The sequence below is a fragment of the Parasteatoda tepidariorum genome, chromosome 7 (genome assembly GCF_043381705.1).
Source record: "Parasteatoda tepidariorum isolate YZ-2023 chromosome 7, CAS_Ptep_4.0, whole genome shotgun sequence".
NCBI classification, from domain to species: Eukaryota; Metazoa; Arthropoda; class Arachnida; order Araneae; family Theridiidae; genus Parasteatoda; species Parasteatoda tepidariorum.
The window spans coordinates 44,399,907-44,425,760 of record NC_092210.1 but is presented as its reverse complement, the minus strand read 5'-3'; the positions used below and the strand labels follow the sequence as shown (position 1 = coordinate 44,425,760).

At 27.5% G+C, this 25,854-nt stretch overlaps 1 protein-coding gene and 1 long non-coding RNA gene across 4 annotated transcripts in view; one reads left to right on the top strand and one right to left on the bottom strand.

Annotated features, from left to right (window-relative positions):
* Window positions 1-814: 814 nt before the first annotated feature.
* Window positions 815-9,013, bottom strand: LOC107452284 (uncharacterized). Its single transcript, XR_011637266.1, has 4 exons — window positions 8,723-9,013; window positions 8,612-8,647; window positions 8,444-8,536; window positions 815-994 (listed from the first exon to the last, which is right to left on the bottom strand). It is a non-coding gene; the product is annotated as an uncharacterized lncRNA (long non-coding RNA).
* Window positions 9,014-9,101: 88 nt separating this feature from the next.
* LOC107452285 (COP9 signalosome complex subunit 2 alien) overlaps window positions 9,102-25,854 on the top strand; it is a 42,975-nt gene continuing 26,222 nt past the window's right edge. For 2 of the 3 annotated variants that reach the window (XM_071183357.1, XM_016068647.3), the window contains exons 1-5: window positions 9,102-9,240; window positions 18,632-18,745; window positions 20,236-20,316; window positions 22,510-22,635; window positions 23,768-23,935. In XM_071183357.1, the coding sequence (XP_071039458.1) occupies window positions 9,187-9,240; window positions 18,632-18,745; window positions 20,236-20,316; window positions 22,510-22,635; window positions 23,768-23,935 (543 nt within the window). In that variant the 5' untranslated portion in view covers window positions 9,102-9,186. Of the gene's footprint in view, window positions 9,477-18,631; window positions 18,746-20,235; window positions 20,317-22,509; window positions 22,636-23,767; window positions 23,936-25,854 lie in introns of all 3 variants that reach the window. The other variant, XM_016068648.3, reaches the window with a different exon arrangement.

Below are 25,854 nucleotides of genomic sequence, written 5' to 3'. Positions count from 1 at the left end.
ATAATTTTAATACAAAATTATAATTAGTTAAACTATAATTTTAAAAAAGTAACAGGGTGTAAAAAAGTAAAATAAAAAAATTACAGTTTTCTAAAATCTTGTCTCTAGAGAATTATTTAGTTTTTCTCATGAAATCACTTAAGAGAACTGAAAATTTTAAATGATAAACACAAAACAAGAAAAAGTTTGAATAATTCTATGAAATTAGTGTGGAAGACTATTCAGGTCAATTTATTATTTTCTTAAATTTATAAAAAAAGAAATTGAAATTTTATGGCGATGAAAGCTTTGTGATTGTTGACTACTCCAAACCTACATGAAAATATTTAATAAGTGAATGGGAACGTTTAATCGATCCTTATGATTAACAAAACTCTGAGGAATTTTTTGGCTTAATTTCAAAAGGGCAGAAATTGAGTATCTCTAAATATTTTATTTTTTGAGTATTAATTTCATCATATTTCAAGAACATTTTAAGCACATTGAAAATTTTTTGAACACGACTATATCTGGTTTATTCGAAGACATTCCATTCAAAATATTACTTACAGTAAATATTTATTAAGCCAAATTACTTATTAATAACAATTTATCAATCTTACTTTTAATTTATCATAGCTCCATAACTTCATAAGCGAAATTAAAAAAATTTTGCTCACAATTATTCAATTATAAAATGCATTCTCGAACAATAGAAATATATTAAAGAACTATATTATCAAATTCTAATCATTTAATGTTTAAAAATCAATAAAAAATTGGACAGTTTACTTTTGGCAAGCACAAAATAGAGTTAAACATAAAAATATCAATTACCTTCAATTGCTTAAGATCCTGCTAAGCTTTAATCCAGTAATACAAATGCACAACTACTACGTAATTTAATCTCTTGAAACTTATTTCATAGCAGCTCCTATATACACTTCATCAAATCCATGCCAGCTTTTTTAAAGCAAACACTTCTTCGTAGTTGATTTTCATTCGTACAGAAATGCTAAAAAAGAAAAACACTAAAATGCAATAAATGCAGTACATAGAATGTGATACATACTGAAATGTTTTTGTATTGTTACACAGCAAAATAATCACCAAGGAAATATCCATGCTTTTTAAAAAAATAAATAAATTTTGAATTTAAAAATTGATCTAAAACCTTGGCAATTGCACCTGGTGCGATAGATCAAGATATACACATATCCCAGCACATTTATTTGGAATACCTATAGTTTCATTTCAGAAACTAGTTTTAGATAAATACTAAAATGGATTTTACTCTGTATGATTGTATCTGAAAAATTAGAACTTTTCTACTTGTTTCGTTAATCAAATTGCATACTTGTTCTTTCGTGACACATCTTCATGCATACAACTTATGCTGGCAATGTCATAGGCTACAAGCGTTTAGCCAGCTTTTTCTCATTTGCTGTTGGTTAGCCATGCATATCACATGATGTCTTTAACTTGAACTTAAGACTGTTATATCGTATTCTTAATTTTCATTGTCTTTCTGTTACCCTGCAGGAGTGCAATGTCTTTTTTCAAGTTAATGTTATTAAACAGTTTTATTTCTCCATACAGGCTTAATTTCTGACTAAATGAAGGCTATTATTCATTTACACCAACAATCTCGCAGCTGTTTTGATTGCCAGAAAGGTTTAAACAATCAGCCAATGAAAAAAAAAAACTGGTGACCCAAATAAAATTAATCCATTATCTTCATAATTAATCCACAGCTTTGAACATCTGTGATTAATGAATTTTTCCAGCCCATTTTAAATATATATATGCATATCATAAACTTATAATTTTAAAAGTTGTAGACCAGTGGTTCCCAACCTTTTGTGAACCATCGCCCCCCCCTCTTGGGGTTGGCTGACACCTATCGCCCCTTTCTCTTTTTGCTCAAAAAAACATTCATTGTTGCTTGTGAGCAACCAAACACTGAAAATATGCTATGTTATTTGATTTTAATTGTAATGCAAATAAGGAGGCACATTTATCCTGTCATTTTTATTAATTAAAAAAAATTGTGCATCTTTTTTTCTTCAAAAAGAAATGATATTTAAAACGGAATAATAAAAACAAAAGTGAATTTTTTTAAATTCATATTTTAATGTAATCAAGAAAAAGTTAAAACGTTAACAACTAAAATTTGAGGAAAAAAAATTAAGAGGGAGAAAGTACACTTTTACTACTTCAATGACTGCCCTGTGCTTGGTGTATTTCAAGTTAAAGCTTGAATGTCAGGTTTTATGCTCGTCAGATTTAAAGGCAATTGAATCAAATGTCCAACCTATCTCTTTGCTTTGTGAGCAGCTGGGAGACAGAATTAAATCCTCTCTCCACTAAATATGTTGACGGGAACAAGATGAGAAGCGGCTCAGTTTGTTTCCACAATTGTGGATAAGTATCCATAAGCTTTACCCAAGATAACTCGTAACCATATTTTTTAAAGACGACTTTAGCCTCACAGTCATACTTCAAATCTAAAACCTTAGTCTACAAAGAGGAAGTGAGCTTATCCACAACTTTAAAAGAGAAAGGATCGAAAATCCAATCCGGAATTTCTAATTTCATCAAATCTTTAAATCTTGTAACTGATCAAGGTGATCAGTAAAATATAAGATTTTATTTTCGAGAATCTCGATATCTGCCATTGAACTCTTTTTAAGAGTTGGATGCATGTGTAAGACGGATAAGGAATAAATTTTTGCCTGATAGAAAAATTCCCTGCTTCCATACCTATCCACAAAGATTTTTTTAAAGTCTAAACTACAATAAAACAAATAATTTATCATGCTCATATATTCATTATTCAAAAAATTAACAGTGTGATATTAATTTAGCTAATGTGCATTTTTAACATATTTATACATTTGTATAAATATACTTGTGTCGAATTCAAATAAGTAAATAGCAGTAATCTTGAAGAAAGACTATGGGATGTTTCACTTAAATATATATATTGTAGCTGATATTGTTGCTTGTTATCCATCAATATATCATTGAGGTATTAATTTAACACATAACTATTTGAATCCGTAAATAACATAAGTAATGAACCATTTCATTAATAAATAAAAAAAAAAAAGAAATACAAATTGCAGTCAAGATGAAGACATAATTTTTCATTGCAAATTATTTGAAGATCGATAAATTTTGTCTAATTGGGAATAGCAAAAGATCAGACCATTGGATGCCCACTCAAATTCAGAAGGAATTTCCAGATATACCAGATAAATTTTAATGATAATCCTAACGACATTTTATCTGTACTACTCTATCTTCCAACAGAAAGCTAGGATCCTTTTTAAATTTGTAACATCAAATGCAGCATTTTTTCAAAATCAAAAGTGGAGCAATCGATGTAAGGTATACTATAATTTCACCAGAATATTTTACTACAACATATTTGTATACTTTGCATTTGGTTGCTACAGGCGATAATTATCCAAATGATAATAGGGAACAAGTACCTTCTCCTTATGAACCTATTCTATAAGAAGCATTAGGATTTTATCACATGGCCAAGCACTTTATTTCTTTTCATACCTTTTGCATTGTTTTTCATTCTTAATAGTAGTTATGCACCATGTCATTTTATGTCTACCACTTTTACAATTACCAAGAGGTGCACAAGCTTGTGCTTGTTTATTTCTAAATCTTCAGTTTTCTGATATAGTGTAACAACCTGCCACCATTTGTGCTCCATCAATTTAAATTCTGTTTATTGCTTACTGATTTCGAATAATTTTGTGGAACCATTTCACACTAAGAGTTCTTCTGTTCCATTAGACAAAAATCTAACTCAATTGTATTGTTTTAAATTGCACCAGGTTTTTGACTGGTATGAAAATACTGGTTTAGTATTAGAGTCAAATATTTTTTATTTATTTAATTAAATTCATTCGAAATAGTGAATGCTACATGCCAACTCCTGGGTCATTCCATGTCAGTTCATCCAGCCATGGCACCCACCGTCTCAGATTTTGATGAAAATTTGTACACTTATAGAGTTTTTTGTGCTGATTTCAAAAATATCAATTATATTTAAATCGGTTAATGGGTTTAAAAGTTATAAGAATTTATACTTTTGCCAAAATGGCTCATTTGCCGCCATTTTGATTCATACATCAAAGGCTATTAATGATTGTTACTCACCTTATATTTGTCATAGAGCAATAATTTTTTTTTTATTTTGTTCAGAATAAAGTAATCTGTCATATAAACACTTTTTTTTGCAAATAAGTATCTTACTTTTTTAGTAAATGGGTCTGTTTTGCATTTTTTTGATCAGCGGAGTTGAGTAACTTCAGGATATTATTTCTGGCAACTCGCCCCCTTCAATTTCAGAAATATTTTATTCAAGGATAGTTGAAAGTGCAAACTAACATCTGATACAAAAATTTTGATGGGCCGTTCACTCACTTTTTAAAAAAAATATATTTTTCTTATGAATCATTATGCATTAAAAGTACTCGTAGTTTGATGATTTATAGTCCTTAATTATAACTAGAATATAATAAAATGATATAAAAAAATGTAAATGGTAGAAAAATATGTAAAATAAAGTAATCATTTATTAAATTATTTCTTTCTTCTTTCTTTGAGCCCTCCCCCCCCCCTCAAAAAAGAAAAGAAGAAAGGAAAAAATTTAAGACTGAGCAAGACAAACACAATTTCTGGTCAGGAATTGCTGAAATTTGCAATTTAGCTCTGTATGTTTTAGCCTGATCTACACTTATGACATGAAGGGAGACTTTCTTGGTCTTATTGGAAGGAGAATTAAATAAGTCACAATTTTTTTTCATTTTCTTATATAGGGTGACCTTGGATAATTCCTGATCAAAAAATGCAAACATCTACTTTGTGAAAAAACTATTCAAGATAGAATTTCAATATTTACTGGAAGTTTGAGACTATATGAGATGAGTCCTATGCTACCTTCTTTTGTTGGAAAATCTAATTAGAATTTAAAAGATTTTAAATTCTTAGTGATCAGAAATTACTCCTTCTCTTGATCACTTCTGGGGTAATTACTGATCACCAGTTTTTATAGTAAAGGGGTTGTTTAAAAATAATTATACAATGGTAATTAACAAATAAGACATCAAGATCAAACAAATAAACCAAAGAGATATTTAAGCAGCTAATAAAACGATTTCTTTAAAAGCAAAGAATAAAGATTAACACTTTAAATTTTCCAAAAATCTTTGCATCCTGCCATACATTTTAGGCAAGCAGCCAACTCATTCTCATGTTCTGTTGGAATATAAGAAAGAGTTCCCACATAAGTTACTTTTGCTGGATTTTTTAACTTCATTAAGTGAGAGTGTAAAGTTAAGTAAGGTATGTCAACAGCTCTGACAGTAGCTCTCACACTGAAATTTCATTTTCAATCATTAAAAGAAATTCACTAATTTTGCTTTCTAGAAGCTTAGTATCTTTTTTAGTGTTATAATTTCTCACCATATTTATATTAGGCAAATTTATAAACTTAAAAATTATTCTAACAATGTACACACATAAAATTAAGATAGAAGCAAGGTAAGGCAAACCAGAAATGGGACAAATCAGAACACATTTGTCTTGTATACAGTTAATAAACAAATTTTGTGATTACAGTTAAAATATATTTTAATGGTTGTTCCACTTAATAAATATGAACTGCCATTTAAGAAAAGACAATTAGCTATTTTTAATACTATTTATAAAAAGAAATGACAATGATTAGGAATTACCCCAGTGATCAATAATTACCCCATGGGGGGCAACATTTGATATAGTTTCCTATAATTAATTATAATGCTTACAGTAGATGTGAAACAATTAAACAAAAACTTACACTATTTTTATATCAAAGAAAAAGAAAGTAACTCAAAATATTTATTATTAAGAGAAGGAGGGGATCTTTGCAGAAATGTGCACATTTTGAAACCCATCTTTAAAATGGAAAATACAGAAAGCAGTTTAAAAGATACTTATTTTGTTAGATTAAACAAAAAACTATAATTAAGTAAATGTAGTTATACTTTAGTAAAATGTACAAGCATTCTTGTCCATGTCTCCAATTTAAAAAAAAAATTTTTAAAATAAAACTTAGGTGATCATTATTTACCCCAGAAACAGAGTGATTGTGAATTATCCCTGGTCACCCTATATATTTCATACTGATAAAGGAGATACTCCTTATGTATGAGGCATATAGTTGAACTTTCCTTAAAATCTAAATTGCTCCTAAATGAAATAAGTTATATATTCTCTGAAGAAAGTTCTAAAATCTTCTATGAGTTTAAACTGCACTTAAAATCTTTCAAAGTTAATCCAATACTATATAATACTTGGGTTTTCATAATAAAACTCTTTTTTAAGTATCAAATTGATACATTTAAAACTTTTGAAAACTTATTTATTTCTGTTCTGTTCTAAATAAATGGAAGAAATACAATTTTACTGATTGGAAAGAAAATAAATTTTACATGACACTCAATTCTGATTGGAGCAAACAGAAATGTTCTGGCAGATGATACATTCTGATTAGTCAAATTTCTTTTTTGGGAAGGTAGAGATGGAATGTGTCAATAGTTTTCAGTATTTTTTTTTTCTATTCAGAAGTTTTTTTTTTAAAAATTGGATGTATATAATTATAATAAAAGTTTTTGAGAATAAAAAGGGCCTGCAGGTATTAGTGATGAAATAAGAGCATGCAAATTATCTTATAGTTAGTGATATAAAATCATTTCATTTCAATATAATTATAATAAATAGTTTAACTTTATCAGTGTTTCAAATGAAATTTTGTAGGGGTATCTCATTACCATAACAATCATTGTGACAAATAAAAGGATAAAATTAACTTCAAATATTCATAATTTGGTCTTACATTTAATTACATTTTAGAATCAGACAAAATGTTTGAATTAAATTAAAGTGTACAATGATTTTCTCCTTCCATAAAGATCAAAGTTAGTTCAATTAAAAAAAAAATTTAATGGCTGCTTTTTATTATTTGGCACTGCCCTCTACTCTTTCAGAGAAACTTTTATTTATATTTTTTTTAGATTCTGATCCCTCTCATTTACCAAAACTATATGATTCTGGATAAATTTATTTGCAAAAAAGGTGAAATTTTGTTCATTCTAAAATTTTGTCTTTCTTTTCTTTTTTGAGGGCTCAAAGAAACAAAAAAAAAAAATTTAATAAATGATTACTTTATTTTACATATTTTTCTACCATTCACATTTTTTTATATCATTTTATTATACTCTAGTTATAATTAAGGACTATAAATCATCAAACTACGAGTACTTTTAGCGCATAATGATTCATAAGAAAAAATTTTTTTTTTTAAAAAGTGAGTGAACGGCCCATCAAAATTTTTATATCAGATGTTAGTTTGCACTTTCAACTATCTTTGAATAAAATATTTTTGAAATTGAAGGGGGCGAGTTGCCAGAAATAATCTCCTGAAGTTACTCAACTCCGCTGATCAAAAAACTGCAAAACAGACCCATTTACTAACTAAGTAAGATACTTATTTGCAAAAAAAAGTGTTTATATGACAGATTACTTTATTCTGAACAAAATAAAAAAAAAATTATTGCTCTATCACAAATATAAGGTGAGTTACAATCATTAATAGCCTTTGATGTATGAATCAAAATGGCGGCAAATGTGCCATTTTGGCAAAAATACAAATGCTTATAACTTTTAAACCCCTTAACCGATTTAAATATAATTGATATTTTTGAAATCAGCACAAAAAATTCTATAAGTGTACAAATTTTCATCAAAATCCGAGACGGTGGGTGCCATTTTTGTAAAATCCTGTATGATTTGACATGGAATGACCCTCCTCTGTTATTTATAATTGATCCAAGGATGATGTTTTCAACTGGGTATGGTACTTTGAGATAATCTTCATAACCATTTTTTTATATCGTTCACTAATCATTCAGCCAGTACCGTGCGTGACAAAGCGAACGGCCGCAGGTAAACAAATTCGACGAAGGCACGGATGTTCCTCACAGCATTTTGGCTTCTGTTGTGGGAACACGGTCCACCCTTTGATGTCTGCGGGTAATGTTGCTCATCAGACAAGGCAAAATAGGTAACACCTTGAGCATCATCCATGGCAAAAAAGATAAGCTGAGTACCTGCCGATAATCTATAATCCACGTCTTTTATGCAGTATAATGGGTAAACAGATTTGTTTACACATGTTATAGGTAACTAGTTCAAAGGTAGAGGAAGTCCACAAAATCTAAGTCATTGAAACATTCCTTTAATGATGTTAGCTACTTATCTTTATAATCCATTAAATGCGCATTTAGCAAGAGAACAAGCATAAAATATATTTTTTTCTATAATTTTCACTTTATTTCTGTAAAAGAAATAAAATGATTGAATTGGAGAAAGGTAAAAGTATCAACATATTTATTACATCACTTCAATAACTGCTCAGAGAGTACCCCATAGATAAGGCGAACATTTACGTCGATGATAACTCGGAAAAGCAGTTGTCAACACATAGTCCCTATAATGAATAAAGTTTGTTTATGAAAGGTAGAGGTAAATGAAAAATGTGATGGTAAAACTGTTTACTGCTTACCTGTCTTCAGGAGATAAACTTTTCCCTAGACTTTTACTAAATTAAAAAACATAAGTGTTAGATATGCAGTCATCAAATTCCACTACTCTCTAAAAAAAAAAAGGTTCTTACCTTCAAAGACGAACAAGAAGTAACAGATAACTTTCTTGTATAAGTAGTAATTTAATAGTTTTTTTCAAATAAACTGTTAAAAATTTTCTGAGACAAAAGCATCCAGCGCAAATGTTAACTATGTTTAAAATGGCTAACGACGCCCTTCTGATCTGGTTTAGAAGTTTCTAGAACATCACGCGATATGACAAGTATTGAATACGTCAACAATACCCGTACATTTGCTTACATCATCGTCTAGAAAATTGTGTTGCCACAATTTTTTTTTCACACAAATAAATAGTTTTTTTTTGTGTGTGTAAGATGTTTTGATAAATATAACTTTGGAAGCATAAAATATTATTCAGGAAATTTAATGTTTTTATAGCTATTATATTTTTGAAACTACACTTTCATTTTATAAGTTCACTTTGCAAAAATGATATCAGTGTAATGGCAACGTGTTGTTGATAAGTAAACTAAACATGTCGGACGCCGAGGATGATTTCATGTGCGATGATGAAGAGGATTATGATTTGGTAATTTCGCATGACTGCTAATGATTGCTAATCCCCACAAAATAAGAAAATAATTTTGCATATTTTAAAAAAAGTATTTGTTAAAAATGATAATATATGTTAGTCAGTTGTTTTCATTAAGTTTAATTGCTCCGGTTGTCCATTTCGTTTTATATTATTTTGTCTGATATTTCTATTTAATTCTTAATCGCCTCTAGTGTAAAACCGGTATTATTTAAAATACTCACTGAAATGAGGTAATGCTATGATATTTTGTTTTTATTTCTGTAGATATGTTCCGTATAACAAAGATGCGAAACTAAGTGACAGTAAATCTGTTTGTAAATTTACTACTCCGATTTGTTTATCAATTCACTGCTCTAGAAAGCATACTCCAGCGAGACTATGCTTTTCAAAGGAAATTATTGACGCAATGTATTATTTCTAAAATCCCATTTTTATGTTTAAATTTACTGTTATAGAAATGATTGCGTTCTTAAACCTTGTACTAAATTGACATAATTTTATAAAATTAGTTAAAAATTTTGTCGTTGACGTAAGTTATCACTATACATTTATTGGTATGTTATTTATTTATTCAATATTAAAACTGCCATATCTAGTCATTATATTTTCTCTTTTGTCTGAACGTTTTTTTTCCCCTCAACTTTGTATCTTTAAATAATACTCAATCATATTGATTTGCAGCGTCTAGAATGACAATGTGCTTATACATTCTTGTATGTTACATTTTGAAAACACTGACGTTGTAAACTTGCAATGTAATCAGTGATTTTTATAAAAAAAAAAAAAAAATAAGACAAGAACGTAAAGGGGTGTGGTGAACTTATGTTTTTAGGAGGGAGTAATTAGCATTTTCCTGAATGAAATTCCTACTTTGATCAAAACATGCGTCAATAAAAGTATGTAATTCATTTGCTTCATTTAAAAGTTATTTTGTTGCTAAAGTTATTTGCACTATATGCAATGTTTCACCATTGATAAAAAGGTTTTATTCTTTAAATTTTTATTTATTAAATCGTTCTTGTAAATGAGTCTAGATTAATCAGTTAGAAAGGTAATAAACTGTTGTGAAGAAGCGGGATTCAATACACATTGATGGCATGAAGCCTTTCAGATCTACAGATACCAGCATGTCTAGGAAGTAAAGGCGGTTTGTGCACCCTGTGGCAGAATTTTTTCAGGCTTTCTGCGACAAGCCTCTTAAGCACTAATATCTTTTTAATAGATACTTTTAATAATAACAAATGTTACTAATTCAAAGTAGCAGAAGCATTGTGTTTGCAAAAATAACAATTTAGATAAAATAAAATTTTATATAAATTTTTAATTGAATATGTAATATTTTTTTATTCTATTATTATGGGTGATATTCTCATATTTTTTTTTGTCCATTCATTTTTATTTACTGTAATCATAAAATCTGTAATAGTTTGCCAAAAAAAAAAAAGAGTGAATGCAAAATCATGGGAATTGGACTCTTCAAAAAAAGATTACTAAATGTGTTGTAATAAATAGTATTGTATTAAAATATTGGTTCTTTCAAACTATCATAAGCAATAATTGCCAAAGAAAATCATAGAATCATTGTGTTAAAAATTAAATATTCGAATGTGTTATGTGAACTTCTCTGATTGTCAGAAATATATCTTGATATTTAAAAACATTTAGAGAGATTGTTTCAAATTTTATGTGTAGAAAAAATATCAGCCGAGAAATGATTGGAATTTAAAAAACCTCTTGGAATTAGGTAGCTATAGAAAGTGAAAGAAAAAAATGCTGAAAAATCTATGAATTTGCCGATTAAAAGGGAAAAAAAGATTTAAGTTTCACATAAAATAAAGTTGTATTTATAAAAACACCAGATTTGTATTTACCTATTCTTTAATTGTTCAATTTCTTATACTCTATACTGTTGAAAGAACGATAGGAACACTAAATGGAATAACGAGAAAATCGGCGCAAACTGAGCGTCTCAATGAGTGAATACTGTTATTGTAATAATATGGGTATTTTTTGAAAAATCACAAGAGTATCTTTAAAACCTGGGCAATGACAGTCATTGAGTTTTTGGTAAAAGAAAAGTAAAAATTTGAAGCAATAATCGCCGAAAAAAATGATCAAAAACTAGATAGTATGTTTGGATGCAATCTGCTCGAGTTGTGAGCGATAGAGTGAAGATTCAAGCACGTGAAATAAAACTTTCATGTTCATAATCAGGGTGGCCACCCACCTGGAATTATCGAGGAATTTTTTTATAATGGAAAAAAACCTGGAAAAGTCGGGGAAATTTTAGATGAAAACCTGGAAAAATCAGGGAATTTTAAAGAGAAGCTGGAATTTTTTTATAGATTTTCTTAATTTAAATTATTTTATGATCTGTTATACCAACTTTTTTTAGATGGACATTTATTGCCAAACAGTTGAAATATCAACTTAGCAATATTTTGTATTTGTCAAAATTTACTCCATTATACCCTGTTAAACTAGAATGCCACATAAAACCCATGATTGCTAAATGAATGGAGAAACCATATTGGAGTCTATGCATTTTAGATGAGATGAGACTATGCAGTTTAGGAGAGGCAAAGATTGTGGTGTGCTTCGGTTTATAAAAGTAGCATTTGTTTCACTTCTAATCTGTTGGTTGAATCCGTCTATCGTTCAAGTTTGTTCCGATGCTTTAAGTTTTTTGCTTTCTTTTGACTAAATGATTAAAAATGTTTCAGTATTTTTAATTTCATAAAATTCTCCACAAATTAGTTAGTCATAATTTAATAAATTATATGTTACTCTTTTTCGAAAAGCTTTTGTAGTATTTTTCTCAGCAATGCCAATCAATCACATATTTTCTTACAATTGCTAACTGCAAAGTTTGTCAACAAATTGTTAAAATTTTTTCATTGATGCTAATTTTCTCAATTTCATTGTAGCCTTTTATAACATATTTTAATTAAAATAGGTTATTTTAAGGGCCAACTATATGTTAACGTTTTGTTGGTAAATATTTGATTTTTGTTTCAAAATTCAAAATTTTGATTTAAAATTTGATTCACAATGTCGAATTCAAAATTTGACATTGTGTAGTAATAGCAATGTGGAAAGTTCATCAATGTTACTCTTTTTCCAGAGATGATATTTCCAAAACTGTTCCTCTGTTACTGTAAGAAGCTGGTAAAAATTAGGGAATGCATGAGAAACATGTTAAATGTTGTATAAACATAGGATATTAAATTTTTTATTCATCTGTGTTTATTAGGAAGAAGGAGAATGAAGCTGTTTTTTTTTTTTAATTTTTATTCTACACTGTGCAGGTTTCTAGTCGTAAAAACAATTAACTAATCTAAACTAAAATATCATTTAGTTAGATAGGAATTCTTTAAATATTTAAAAAGAAGAAAAAAATGTAAGGAATTTATCTATTTTTTTTCTGTAGGATATGTAATAAGAAATTTGACAATTTTGCATTTGTGACATTAATTTTTTAATACTGCATATCACTTAAAATCATAATGCTGTGTGAATACAATATTATTTAAACATTTGACTTTAGATATTGGTTTAGAGAAAATATGATCAATGAATTTTACAAGAATCACTGTTTGGATAGCATACAGTATAAAATGTGCTCTATGTAAAATGTAAATAAATATAAAAAGTTATTGCTGCATAATCGCCTGAAATTATTGTTTTTTATTAATGAATTTTAATGGTAACTAGTATAATACCAAATAGAAAGATAGTCTGACATCATGTTAGCTTTGGAGTGGAAAAGTTTGAAGCTTTCCTTAGACACACGTTTTGAGCTGTGTTAATTTTCAAAAAAATGCTTGTTGAGAGTTGTCAATTATTATAAGCATGGATTTCAAGCTGTATCCAGATATAGAAATTCATTGCCGCAAAATAGTTTTTGCTACACTGAATGACTGTACAAAAAAAGAAAAAAAAAAATCTTAAACTTTGGCGTAAAATAACTCTAAAAATAGTAACCGCATTAATAACATTTTATACCTGAATGTCCTTTAATCGTTTCTCTAGAAAGTGAAATGTATCACATTGTTTTATCTAGTAATTTTTGAATTATGTTATGATAGTGAAAAGCAAGATTGATAATAATTTTCTAAAACAGCCGTTAGCGAATTTTTTTCTTAATATACAGAGATAATTGAACGTACATTCCACTTAGTATTTTTTAGGAATTTTTGTAATCATAGAAAATTTTAATGTGTTAAAAAATTAAGATAAGTTTCTTCAGTATGTAATAAAATTAAATTATTTTTAACTTCATGCAACATTTGCATATAAAACTAATCAAATTGTATTTACCTATTCATGGTTGTAGCTTTTGAATTTTTCATTTTCATAAAGGAGGTGCTAGGGAGCTTCGAAGATGAGCTAATTGGCATCTCTCATTTTCTGATGAAACTGACCAATTTTTATTGGGAAATAGGAGCTCCATGCGAATGATTGACAAATGGGCATTTCAGTGGCAAGGAGGGAATTAGATTTGATATAAGAATTGAAATGAATACCTAAAACTATACTTATGCTTTCTTTATTTTCCCAGCAAAAAAGTCAAATGAAGCTCTAATACATAATAATTTCATTTACGTTTTCAAAAAAAAAAGAGAAAATGAATTTTCGTAAACATGCCGAATGGCCAATCAAAACTTGTCGAATAGTAAAAAATCTTTAAGAGGTCACAGTGACCTCCTATCCTGACTATACATGTAAAATACCCTGATTTTTATAACTTTGTGTAAATACCGGGTATTAATGAAATTTATTAAAAATCCAATAACCGCGTTTGTTTTTCTTTTGGAATTTTACTAAATTATGTATATTTAAGGTACAATTAAGTTTTGCTTACATTGTCAATTTATTAATTAGTTATTTACTAAGAACAAAAATATCTTCGATTGAAAGTGTAAATTATTGTACTTTAGTTTTCATTTGAGAGTGGCCATGGTTTAATCACCCTAAAGTTCACATTTCAATTCATAATTCCCAATACTTGTGGTTTCAAAACTAACTTCTAAATTAGGAAAGTTTCGCCAGATTTTTAAAGTGCAATTTTTTTGAGATTTTAAGTAATTATTTTAGAAAATTTATCATACAAAACTTTTACTACACTTGAATAGTATGCAATCATTCTCGGATTCATATTAAGTTGTGTTGTGATGATATCTGAACGATAATGCTTAATGTGCTAAGTTGAATTGTCGGGAAATGTTTGAGTTTTAATATAATTATTAGTAATTGGTTAAAAAAAATTTAGAGCTTAATATTAATAAGATTAAGTGGTATAAAATATATGCTAATGCTAGTGAAGAGAATATAAAAGGTTAAATTCTCTTGGAACAGTTTTATCAAAATATTAGTATAACTTTAACAGGCAAATAAACATTATCAACAAACTTAAACTTTATTTGGTTGTTATGCAACTAAGCTAGCTAGCAAAAGGTAAGTGTCAGTTCTTCACCAGACAGACGATATTTATCACAGGGTTGCCTTTGCCTCAAAACCTTTACTCGCCAAACTACCAAGTGTTAAAATACTGATGAGAAACTGGGGAGAGCATCACATTAGCTTGCTTGTTTGTATATTTTTTCGTGTTAAGTTTAAGAGGTTGTTACACTTCTTCCCTTATATTGAAAAATTTGCTCTGAAGGAAGAGGAACTATGTTTTTAAGTTTATCTTCCTTACTTATTTGTATAAATATACATTAAGTTATCTTTAAAAAATTATAAAATCTTTTCATATTACTCATTGCAAAAAATAATGCATAAACTCATTGCAAAAAATGTAAAGAAATGTTTAATTAAAACTTAATGTTGTAAGTTTAATTGAAAACTTGGAACGATATGAATAATATTTTACATAGAACTGAAAACAAAATATAAAATCTTAATAAATTTAATTCACTCATATTTGATAATTTTTGAACAATTACTACCTCTTGTTTAATTGTCTAAATTGTTTTGTATTCTAAAGGTTAAGTTGTGTTTTTCTCATAGATTTAGCTAAATAATTCATTGTATAAAAATTGAATTGCATAATTCAGTATTTTTTATGAATGATGATGATTTTTTTATGAAAATGAAATTTTATAATTGCACTAAAACATCAGTGACTTTAAAAAAATACTTTTTATCGTTTCTAATAAGCAGAAAAAGACTATCTAAGCAAAATATCAAATGATTTCAAACCTAAATTAAAATAACTCATTTATATTAAATAAAAGGGTTATATAACAGGGTTCCCACAGTCCTTAAAAGTCCTTAAAAACTGCTAAATTTTTATTTTGGAAAATAAGGGCCCTTAAAAGTACTTAATTTTGGTGCAAAGTTTTTAAAAGTCCTTAATTTTTCAGCATCACTATAGTTGATAGGAAAAATTTTTCAGTTCAATTTTTTAAAACAAAATGCTGTTCTTTTATCATAGAGTAGAGCATTTTAGAGAGACAAAAAGGAATGTGTGTGAAGGGGGCTACTGGCAAGAGGAAGATAGGTACCATGCCCTTTCATTATTATACTGGTTCTTTCATTAATATATTCTGCCTTTTGCCTTGAATGATACTCTATGAGGAGAGTGAAGCATTCTAAAAGGAAATAATAGTGTGGACAAGGGGGATACTGCACATGGCAGGAATGGGGCTTTGGGGGAGCAGTTTTAAGGTTCCTAGGTAGAAGACCCACACTAACCTTCAAAATTGACAGAATTTAAGAAATTCAGTTCTACTGGTAACGCATCTGCTTATAGGAATTAAGTAAAACCCTAAGAAAAGAAGTATCAGAAAAATTTTTTGAACCTGAATCCATAATGAAAACTATTTCCTAAAATCTTGAAGAATTAAATACATTTGTTAAATATTTCAATGTGTAATAAGTAAGTGTAAATTTTAGGAAAGCAGTAAAATTTTTTTAAATTCATGATTGTACTAAATATTAAACTGATCTGTAATAAACATAGCTTGAAAAATCCCAGGCCACCTAGGTTTTTATGAAAAATACCTTAATTTTTTTTTCCTGAGTACTAAATAAGAATCCATGATTTGCTTCTAACAAGAAAGTTAGATATTTGGTAACTATATTTATAATTTGTTTTGTTGCATTCTAAATTTTTTTTAAAGTTTTAGATTGTTACTGTATTATTTTTGTTTCTTAAGGATACAAAATTGTTACATAAAAATTTAAATCAACTCAACTGAAAGATCCTTAGATTTTAATGATCATTTTATTCATTTAACATTGCAACTTAATATACTAATTTTATTTTTTAAATTTTTTTTTATTGTTCAAGTTTTGGTTGTTTTAAAATAATTGTTTTTCGTCAGATTGTTTAATAACATTATGAAAAGTTAATTCCTAATAACAGGTTTGGCTGGAAATAATTTTGTGTAAAGTTCACCATGAAAATAAATATCACACATTTGCTGTTTAGTTATAATTTCAAAATTGTTAAGTTACATACCGATTTCAATATGTTTTTCATGAAATTTTCCAATATTGTTTTACAAAATGTTAACTGATAAGGTGATATTACAAGATTATTTTATAATAAAAAATGCCAGTTTCGGTTAGGTTGCGATAAAAATAAAATATCAAATAATAATAACACTAGAGAATAATATTAAGAATGATAGAGGATGGTAAAGAAATATTACTAGTAAATATCTATAAATGATTAAACAATAAATAACTTATCAGTATTTGTTAATTAAGGAACGTTTTCAATTTTCTTGCCTTAAGAATGTGTTGATACATTTGAAAAATCGTTTTAGACCCTTTTGTTTACATTGTTTCACCGAGAACTAATAAACATATTGGTTTGAAAATTATAAATCTTCTCAAGCCTTTTTATTTCATAGAAATATTTGTTGCAATAAATTTTTAAAAAATAAGTAAGTCTAATGAAAAAAGAAAAAGTGGAAAGATTTATGGTGATTAGATATTAATATGGGCTGTTTTTACTTGAAATAGGACTTAATTTAACATGACACAGTTAAGAAAACTATTCTCATGCACAACTAATTCAACTTTTAAGTATTAATTTTTTTAATATATAGCCTTATAAATGAAACATTTTATTAATAGAAGAGAAGGATTTTTTTTGCCTTGACTGTGTATTTAGCGAGATTATTCCACGACTAAATGTGTGATGCAGGTCGAGTAGTAAAATATAATAACTTGTAATAATTTTTTTAATGTTTTTGTCCTATTTCTTTATTTACTCTTTTTTAAATATACATGAAAAAATAGTGAATTTTAATTTCTGGACTTAATTTATTAAATATTCATAAAAACAAAATATTATGCATAAAAGTGAAACAGAAAGAATAAAGATCTTAATTCTTGAAAGAAAATTTTAAACATCTTAGTTTTCTAATTATCTTATTTAAAAAGAAATTAGGAGTAAAGTCTAATAGCAACTCTCTTAATTGCTGTGTCATATTTAAAATATATTGATTAAAACAGAAGTTTTCAAAAAAGAAAAGGCTAAATAGAAACCAAAATGAAAATCATTCCTAATGTTAAACAATAAATTCTCCTTGATTTAACTTTTTCGCATTGCCGTACTTTTAGGAAAGAAAAATGCTTATTAGAAACTCTCTTTAAAAAATGCTATATCATAATAGAAACTCTGATAAAAAGAAGAGAGTTAATAAAAAAGAAGAAAGAAATGGAGAAAAAATTGTTTTTAGTTCTTAAAGCATAGCTTTAATGTTGAAAATCACAGTTTTCTATGTTACCTGATATCTATATTACTGTGCAGGAAAAAGGGGCAATCCATTTGTCTTCCAGAGCATAAATTTGCAAGTTTTAGAGCTACGTGTAAAAATGAACAGATACATGTAAAAATTTTCTAATCTATAGTAAAACATAAGATTTTAGGGGGGGGGAAACTTTATCGAAAGATACTTTGCCGAATATTTGGCTAAAGTCTCAAATAATGAATAATGGCTGAATATTCATTGCATCCCTACTGCTAGTTATTAAACATCCATATGAACTCCCGTAACAAAGTTCAAAACTCTTCAAAGTGGACTCACTTAATAAAGTTAAGAAAATTCTATCACTATTAAAGCAAGTGAGAACTGTTTCCTATATCCTTGCAGAACAAAACAGTTATTTTCCTTAGAATTATGCTCCACTTGTTCTAATTTCTGAGCTATTTCGAAGCACAAAAATGTTTCCTAGGAGGCGCTTATGACAGTTACTGCGGTCATATTACAAAGGGAGAAATGTGTAAGATTAATGTATTGAAATACCTTGTCTTATAATTGTGTATATTTGTAATTCTTATCTGTTGGGTAAATTTACTCTTTAAATTTATTTTTCTTTATTTGTTCTTCTATTAAACTGATAAATTCCATTAAAAATTTTATAGGAGTATTCTGAGGATAGTAACTCAGAACCTGATGTTGACTTAGAAAATCAATATTACAATTCTAAGTCCCTGAAAGAAGATGATCCAAAGGCTGCTCTTAATAGTTTCCAGAAAGTAAGTCTCTAATGCTATTGGTAACTTTGCTCTGAAAAGATATTAAATACAGTAAAAAAAAGTTAGAATTTCATTAAATATTGAGAAATATATTCGAAAATCAAAGCAACTATAAGTCAATATTTTCAGTTATGGTTTTGCCCATCTTGACGGGAAAAGAAACCTAGATAGCAGGAACTTTATTAGCGACTATTATTTAATTCTGTTGCTTGTGAATTTAAGAACATTAACGTAATAAAAAAATTTCTATGCATATCCATTTAGTTACTATTAGAAAATATTTTTTCAAATTTATGCTTACATTAAATCATATTAAAAAAAATTATATTCATATCCATTTAGTTACTATTGGAAAATATTCTTACAAATTTATGCTTACATAGTTTTATTTCATGAGCATTTTGAAGCAGATGTGTTGTGACCATTAAGTTTGCAATTGTCCTTGATAAATTGTTTTTACAATGAAAGTTGTTATATCTGTTATTTATTATATTTTTATTTGAATGTATTTTCATGGCAAATAAGTTGTTTTCACGTCTTATTGAATGTATTTTGTAGTGAAATAATGTCTGATGCTCATAAAATTAATTATCTTTAAATGATTTTTTGTTGACAAAACTATATATAGATAAGATCATATGATTTAAAAAATCGAAAGAAGTATCTGTCTAAATATAAGGAAGTAAGGGGAAGAAGTGTCAAATATATTTTTTATGATCCTATGTTCTTGAATCGTCGTTTATTTTTTACCATATAGCTATAAAAAATGTCTACAAATGTTACATAAAATTTTGCATAGATTTTTCAAAACTTTAAAGGTTAATTTGATAAAATTAAAATATCTCTTTGCTAGAAAAGAACTAGGTGCTCAGTAATTTTTCAAGAAATCATAAAAATTTTCTCATTTCCTCATCATTTAAAAATTTGAAATGTCTTATATTCATTTTGATTTTCAAGGAAAGAAAAAATGCTTTGGATTCATATCAGTTATCATAAAATTTTTAATGAAAATTAAAATTCTACTTGAATAATTCAGAAGTTTTTGATACGAAACTTCTCCATATTATATAAGTTCCTAATTCTCAAATTGTTTGATAGATAAATAAAAATAGAAAAAAGGAAATTTTGCAGCCTGTTGAAGAATATCTAAATTAAATTATTTGATTTAGTTATAAAATTTGAAAATTATTCAGAAAATGTTTTTTTCAGTTCAAACCATGATTTTTTTAAGCAAATTATATTGGGTGTCTCATGAAAAATTGTAAGTACAAAAGTACTAAATTTGTTCTGGTATGCATGCATTGCTATACATACTTTGCTGCTCAAAGATGGTATTGTATTGGAGTTCTAGAACTTTGAATTTATATTTTCAGAGTTGTTTGCCTATGTCATCCACTAATTTTTTTTTTTAAAGCTATAAAATTTTTATAAGACTTAGTTTAAATATTACAAGTTATTGTTGATTAAAATTGGATTTTTTTCCTTTGTAGGTATTAGATTTAGAAGGTGGTGAGAAAGGTGAATGGGGATTTAAGGCTTTGAAACAAATGATAAAAATAAACTTCAAAATGGTTTGTAATGACTTTTAATTTTTCTCAATTAAGTTTTTTTAATAAAATTTTTTAAAAATTTATTTAAAGTTACTGATTTTTAATGTGAAAATTCATTTCATTCATTAATTTAATATTGTTTCTTATAAACATTAATTTGATATTGTTTTTTTTTTTTTCTTGACAATTTGACTTGTTTATAGCAAAATTGAATTAGGCGGAACTGAAAATCGTCCAAAACTGAATTTGAGAGAAAGGGAGAGTTCAGACACTTAACAATTGGCTTTTTTAAAATTTTTTATTGATTTGTCAATTATAAATTGCAGTCTTATTACTGGACATTTTAATTTGCTCTGCTGTATTATTATTTTTTTTTACTGAATAGGAATTAGTGTCTGAAAGTAGCAATACCACGGTTCCCAAAAGGCCCTTTTGCAAGTCTTAAATGTGTACATTTCTTGGGTATGTAAGTTTTACGAACTTAAAAGAATCCTCACGATAAATCTGTCTATTAATGCCCTAAGAAGAAAAAACACTATTCCTGCTCTTTATTGAGCTCATGCACCTGAAGCCATTAATAATAGATGCCTAAAAGATTTTTGGCTCTATATCTATACTGATGGCTACTTCCAAGAAAATTCTTGAGCTGGAGCAGGCTTCTATGGAGAAAACTTGTTCAAAGGCTCACACAAAGTTAATAAAAATGCCACAAACGCTGAAGCTGAAATGTAGCGATCAAGCAGTTAGTTGTTCAATTGTCCTTCTGCAATACATCTCTAAACCATACGGTGTTCCTTGTTGATTCAAAACCAGCTATCTTTTCACTTTTCAAAGCCAGTTTAAGTGTGTAGGGGAAACAAAACAAAAAATCAATGAAGAACTTATCTGCGATAGTCGGGTGATTTCCTTCCATCATACTCTCAACCATTTTAAAGTGAAAGGGTGGACCTGATGGCCAAACTAGAATGTTTGCTTCCACAACCTCCTTTTGCCATTTCTTGTCTAAACCATACAGTGTTCCTTATTGATTTATCGTAGTCCCAACCGTTTTAAACTGAAGGGGTGGATTTGATGGCCAAACAAAAGAATGTTTGCTTCCACTACCTTTTGCCATTTTTTGTAACCGTATTACGCTGTAAGAAATGTGTGGTTCAGCCTTGTTTTTGATCCAATCTTGATGAACTTTTCTTGTCCGATTTTCTGTGCAAAGTTGAGAATTGTTAATTGACTTGACTATCTCCAGGATCAGCTTAAATTCCTAAGCATGGCCGACTCCTCGATATAGGAAAAAAGTTTTAAGAACTTCACATTAATTGAATTCATTTCATTTATCTACAGTAGATCTTTCAGTTTTTGTAAAGTTTCTGACTTGTTTTGGTTTTGAAAACCATCCAAAAATTGATTTGGGTTTAATGCAAATTACTAATTTAAGAATCTTGTTGTAAAATTTTTATCTTGTTTCTAAGATCCTGTATCTAAATCAATTTCGTTAAACTGATATCTTAATATTTTCCTAAGGAAGTCTTACTAAATCATTCATTGTGATACTAGAATACGAAGGCTTATAACTATAAATGATCCTAAGCAAATTTAAATAAAATGAAAAATTTTCTGCAAACATGAAATCTAACAATTTATTGACTTTTTTAAATTTAAATTTAATTTCAACCCTTTTATCGCTACCAGATTTCGACAAATAATTTTGAAAATCACTGAGTTTTATTGTATAAGATTTTAATTTTTATTGTTAAGAGGTCAAGTTATATAACAGGTTGACTTATACACTGGGATATATAGTAATTATAACTTTGTTTTATTTTAAATTGTAATTCAAGGTTTGCTTGAGTTTCAAGGCTATTAAAAGCCTTTGCCGAGAGAAATCAGGTATAAAATTAATTGGAGACATACATGATATCTGAATTAGGTAAATGTGCTTTGTAAGTTTAGTAATATGTTTGGCTGTTTATACATGAGTGTATATTATAAATTCAGAGTCAGCGGAACTAAAATCACCTTCCCCTCTTTAATAAACTTCAAACTTGTTTTTGAAAATGCTATTGCCACAATATTTTAAATGTTCATTTTTCTCATTGATGATTGTGATGTAACTCTCACAGATAGTTTCTGTAATATAGCATAAGATTTCCATTTTGTTTGTGTGTGTATGTAACTATTGTATAGCTAATTTTCTCTTTTTTTTTAAAATTTATTTAGGGTAAATTTGGAGAGATGATGAATAGATACAAACAACTTTTAACTTATATCAAAAGTGCTGTGACGAGAAATTACTCTGAAAAATCAATTAATTCCATATTAGATTATATTTCAACCTCCAAACAGGTACTTAAATTATTCTTAAATTTATTAATAAATGTTGATTTTTCATGTCATCTCTATATTTGAGACATGTTTATATATTTTTCTAGATGAAATGTTTATATATTTTTGAAGTAAAATAACTTAGAGTAGTTGTGAAAACAAAAAATAAGTGCTGTTATATGGGGAAAAGAAGTGTTTGTTATGAAAGTAATTTTGAATTAATACTAAATTAGAATATTTGTTTGAAAAACTAAGTATATTAATGTTGAAATATTGCTACCTTCAATAAAATAGTAAATAATATAGAAGTGTGTGTAAATCAATGTGTATATGTGTGTTTTTTTTGCACCCTTTGTTAGTTTTCCATTGAATAAATTGCAATGAAATTTCCAAAAATGACAACGTCAGTAATTTATTAAGTGAGATGAAGACACTACCTTTTTTTTTTCCTCGAAAAAAATTATGCATATTCAAAAGTATATTGCTAAAAGTTGTGCTTATTGAATGGCAATTTTTCTCCTTAAAAAGTAACTGGCAATAAAATAACTTAGGCTCATTAGCTCATTTTTGCTTATTATAAACTTTGTAACTTTTGGCAGTTGTACCACAATGAATGCCACGTAGAATGAACTGTAAAAGGTGTTTTTATGGATTTTAGTAATAAATATTTATTACACTGTCTCAACATATTTAATTTACAATCATTATTTTGATTAGATATGCGGTATATTTTTTTAATTTGGAGAAGTATTTTAAATTATTTTTTTTGATTTACAGAACTTGAAATTGAATATTAAACATTGTTTGAAAATTTATAAAAGTTTTCTAGCTTATTAATATTATCTCAACAATAAATAATTTGGCTACATTTTGATTTTATCCTTGACACTCAAATCTTGCTTAAGCACATTACTTATAAATTGATCTCAAAATGAATGTAAAAACGTATCTTCAACCTGAATTTGTAACTTGAATTCTAAAAATTCGGCAAATGTATCTTTCATACATTATCTTAAAGCTTGAGATAGTTGTTATAGAGTGAATTTATTTCTTGCTTTGTCAAATAGTTTTGGATGATTGATGAATTTACCATCTTTAGTGTTTAATTGTAACATATGTATACAATGTTACATACTTAGATGTTTTATTGCAGATGGAGCTACTGCAAGAATTTTATGAAACAACACTTGAAGCTTTGAAAGATGCCAAAAATGATAGGCTTTGGTTTAAAACAAATACTAAACTTGGTAAACTGTATTTTGATCGAGGTGAATACAATAAATTAGCTAAAATATTAAAACAGCTTCATCAGTCTTGCCAGGTATGTAATGATTTATATGTAATTTTTTCCTTTATACATGCTCTGTAGCCATTAATGCAGTTTTCAATTTCTTTTAACTGAATTTGTATGTTTACACATAATGAAATGAGAAAAGTCCTTGTGATTGTTTTGTGTCCCCTTGTGGCAATTTTCATCTATAAAATTTTCCTTAATGGCAGCTGTATTTATATGTTTAATTTTTAAGTTTTTTAGAAGATTTGATCGTGTTTTTTTTTTTTTCCCCAAAATTTTTTTTTAGCAATAGATTTAGGTAAATATTGACTTTAAGAAGAAAATTTATTTTTTATTTTTGAGAGGTTGTATTATTTATTGGCCCATTTTAGCTCTAATTTTCATTAAACTCATTAGAATTTTATGAAGAATTTATAATGCATGTGTCTTAGGACAAAGGAAGAGCCTAGTGACATTTACCACTGTTAGTGTACACAACTTAAAGATTGTGATATCCAATTTAAACTTTTTAAACTTTGGTTTTTAATTAATTAAAAAAATACTAGTTAACTATCTTTACTAGAATTTCAACTATAAATATGAAAATAGATCAATAAAAATTAATGATCTGTTATGTAATTAGGGTTGCAAATTTGTTACGGGCTAAAAGAGTTGAATTTGATGGAAGATTCATCACAAATTTTCGTAATTTTAAGAAAACCTAACCCAGAAAAATATACCTAGAATTACATATTGAAACACTTGATCATGATACAAAAATTATAAAAGCTGAAAAAATTATTTCTTTCGATTTCATGTAATATGAATTTCTATCATTAAAATTATTAGAATTTTGGTACAAAATATTCTTAAATTATTTTTCGTTTTTCAGGAAATATATGTTTGCTAGCATTACGATGTGTTTTTCAACACTAAGGGCTTAGAAATTATACTGCCCAGTACAATGGCTGTTGATAATATTTCTCATAGGTGGCGCTTTGCATAGTGTTGTATTAATTAGTGCAGATTTGATTGAATTATTGTATCTTTAGCATCGTATTTTCTTATCAAATCTTTTCTGTTAAAGAATATGCTTGTAATAATTTGACTTATACAACTCAGAATGAAGATTCCTTCATCTAGTATATATTAAAGAAATACGAATTCACACACAAATAATTCAACTCCAAAATTGTAGTATTGATCAATAATATGTCTTATCTCTCATTTCAGTAATTTTTATAGCTGGAAGGGATTTGATATAACTTTTTCATATCTTTGTAATTTTTATATACTTTAGTATATGGTATTTTTATTAATTTATCACCTAGGGGTCTTAACTTGACAAGATTTAAAACCATTTATGAACTTTTTTTTGTTGTTGTCATTTTTCCTATTGATCAATTCTTTTAAATATTTTATCAGGTTTACATTATCCGATTTGAAGTTTTAGAAAAGTATTAATTGCTGTTGAAATGTAAGGGGGAAAAAAACAACAACAACAAGGAAAACCTTACATTTTAAACTATTTTCGTGCAAATTGTAGCCTTTTGAAATAGTCATGGATTTCAAAAAATATATAATAGTTTGTAGAACTTAGCACCATGACAAACTTTCAACCCTAGTTATAATTCATTATATGAAGGAGTTATAGAAATTTTTGCAACTTTATTTAAATAAGTGTTACAAAGTTTTTAGTAGATTGTGATAAGTTCAAAAATGAAGAAATAATGACTTTTAACTTAAAATTTCGTTAATTTATGTTATATATTTATTAAGGTCTTTAATATTCATTGTACAAACAAGCTAGAAGTGTGATCCTATATTTCCCTTTTTTTAAAATTGAAAAGCCATTAAATTTCCCATCCTATATCTCAAATTTTTCAAAAGCTATATTGTTAGGTTAGAAAGATGTTGCTCTCTTTTAATTCCCTAGAATAAAGTGGTTTCTTGATAATTGAGATAAG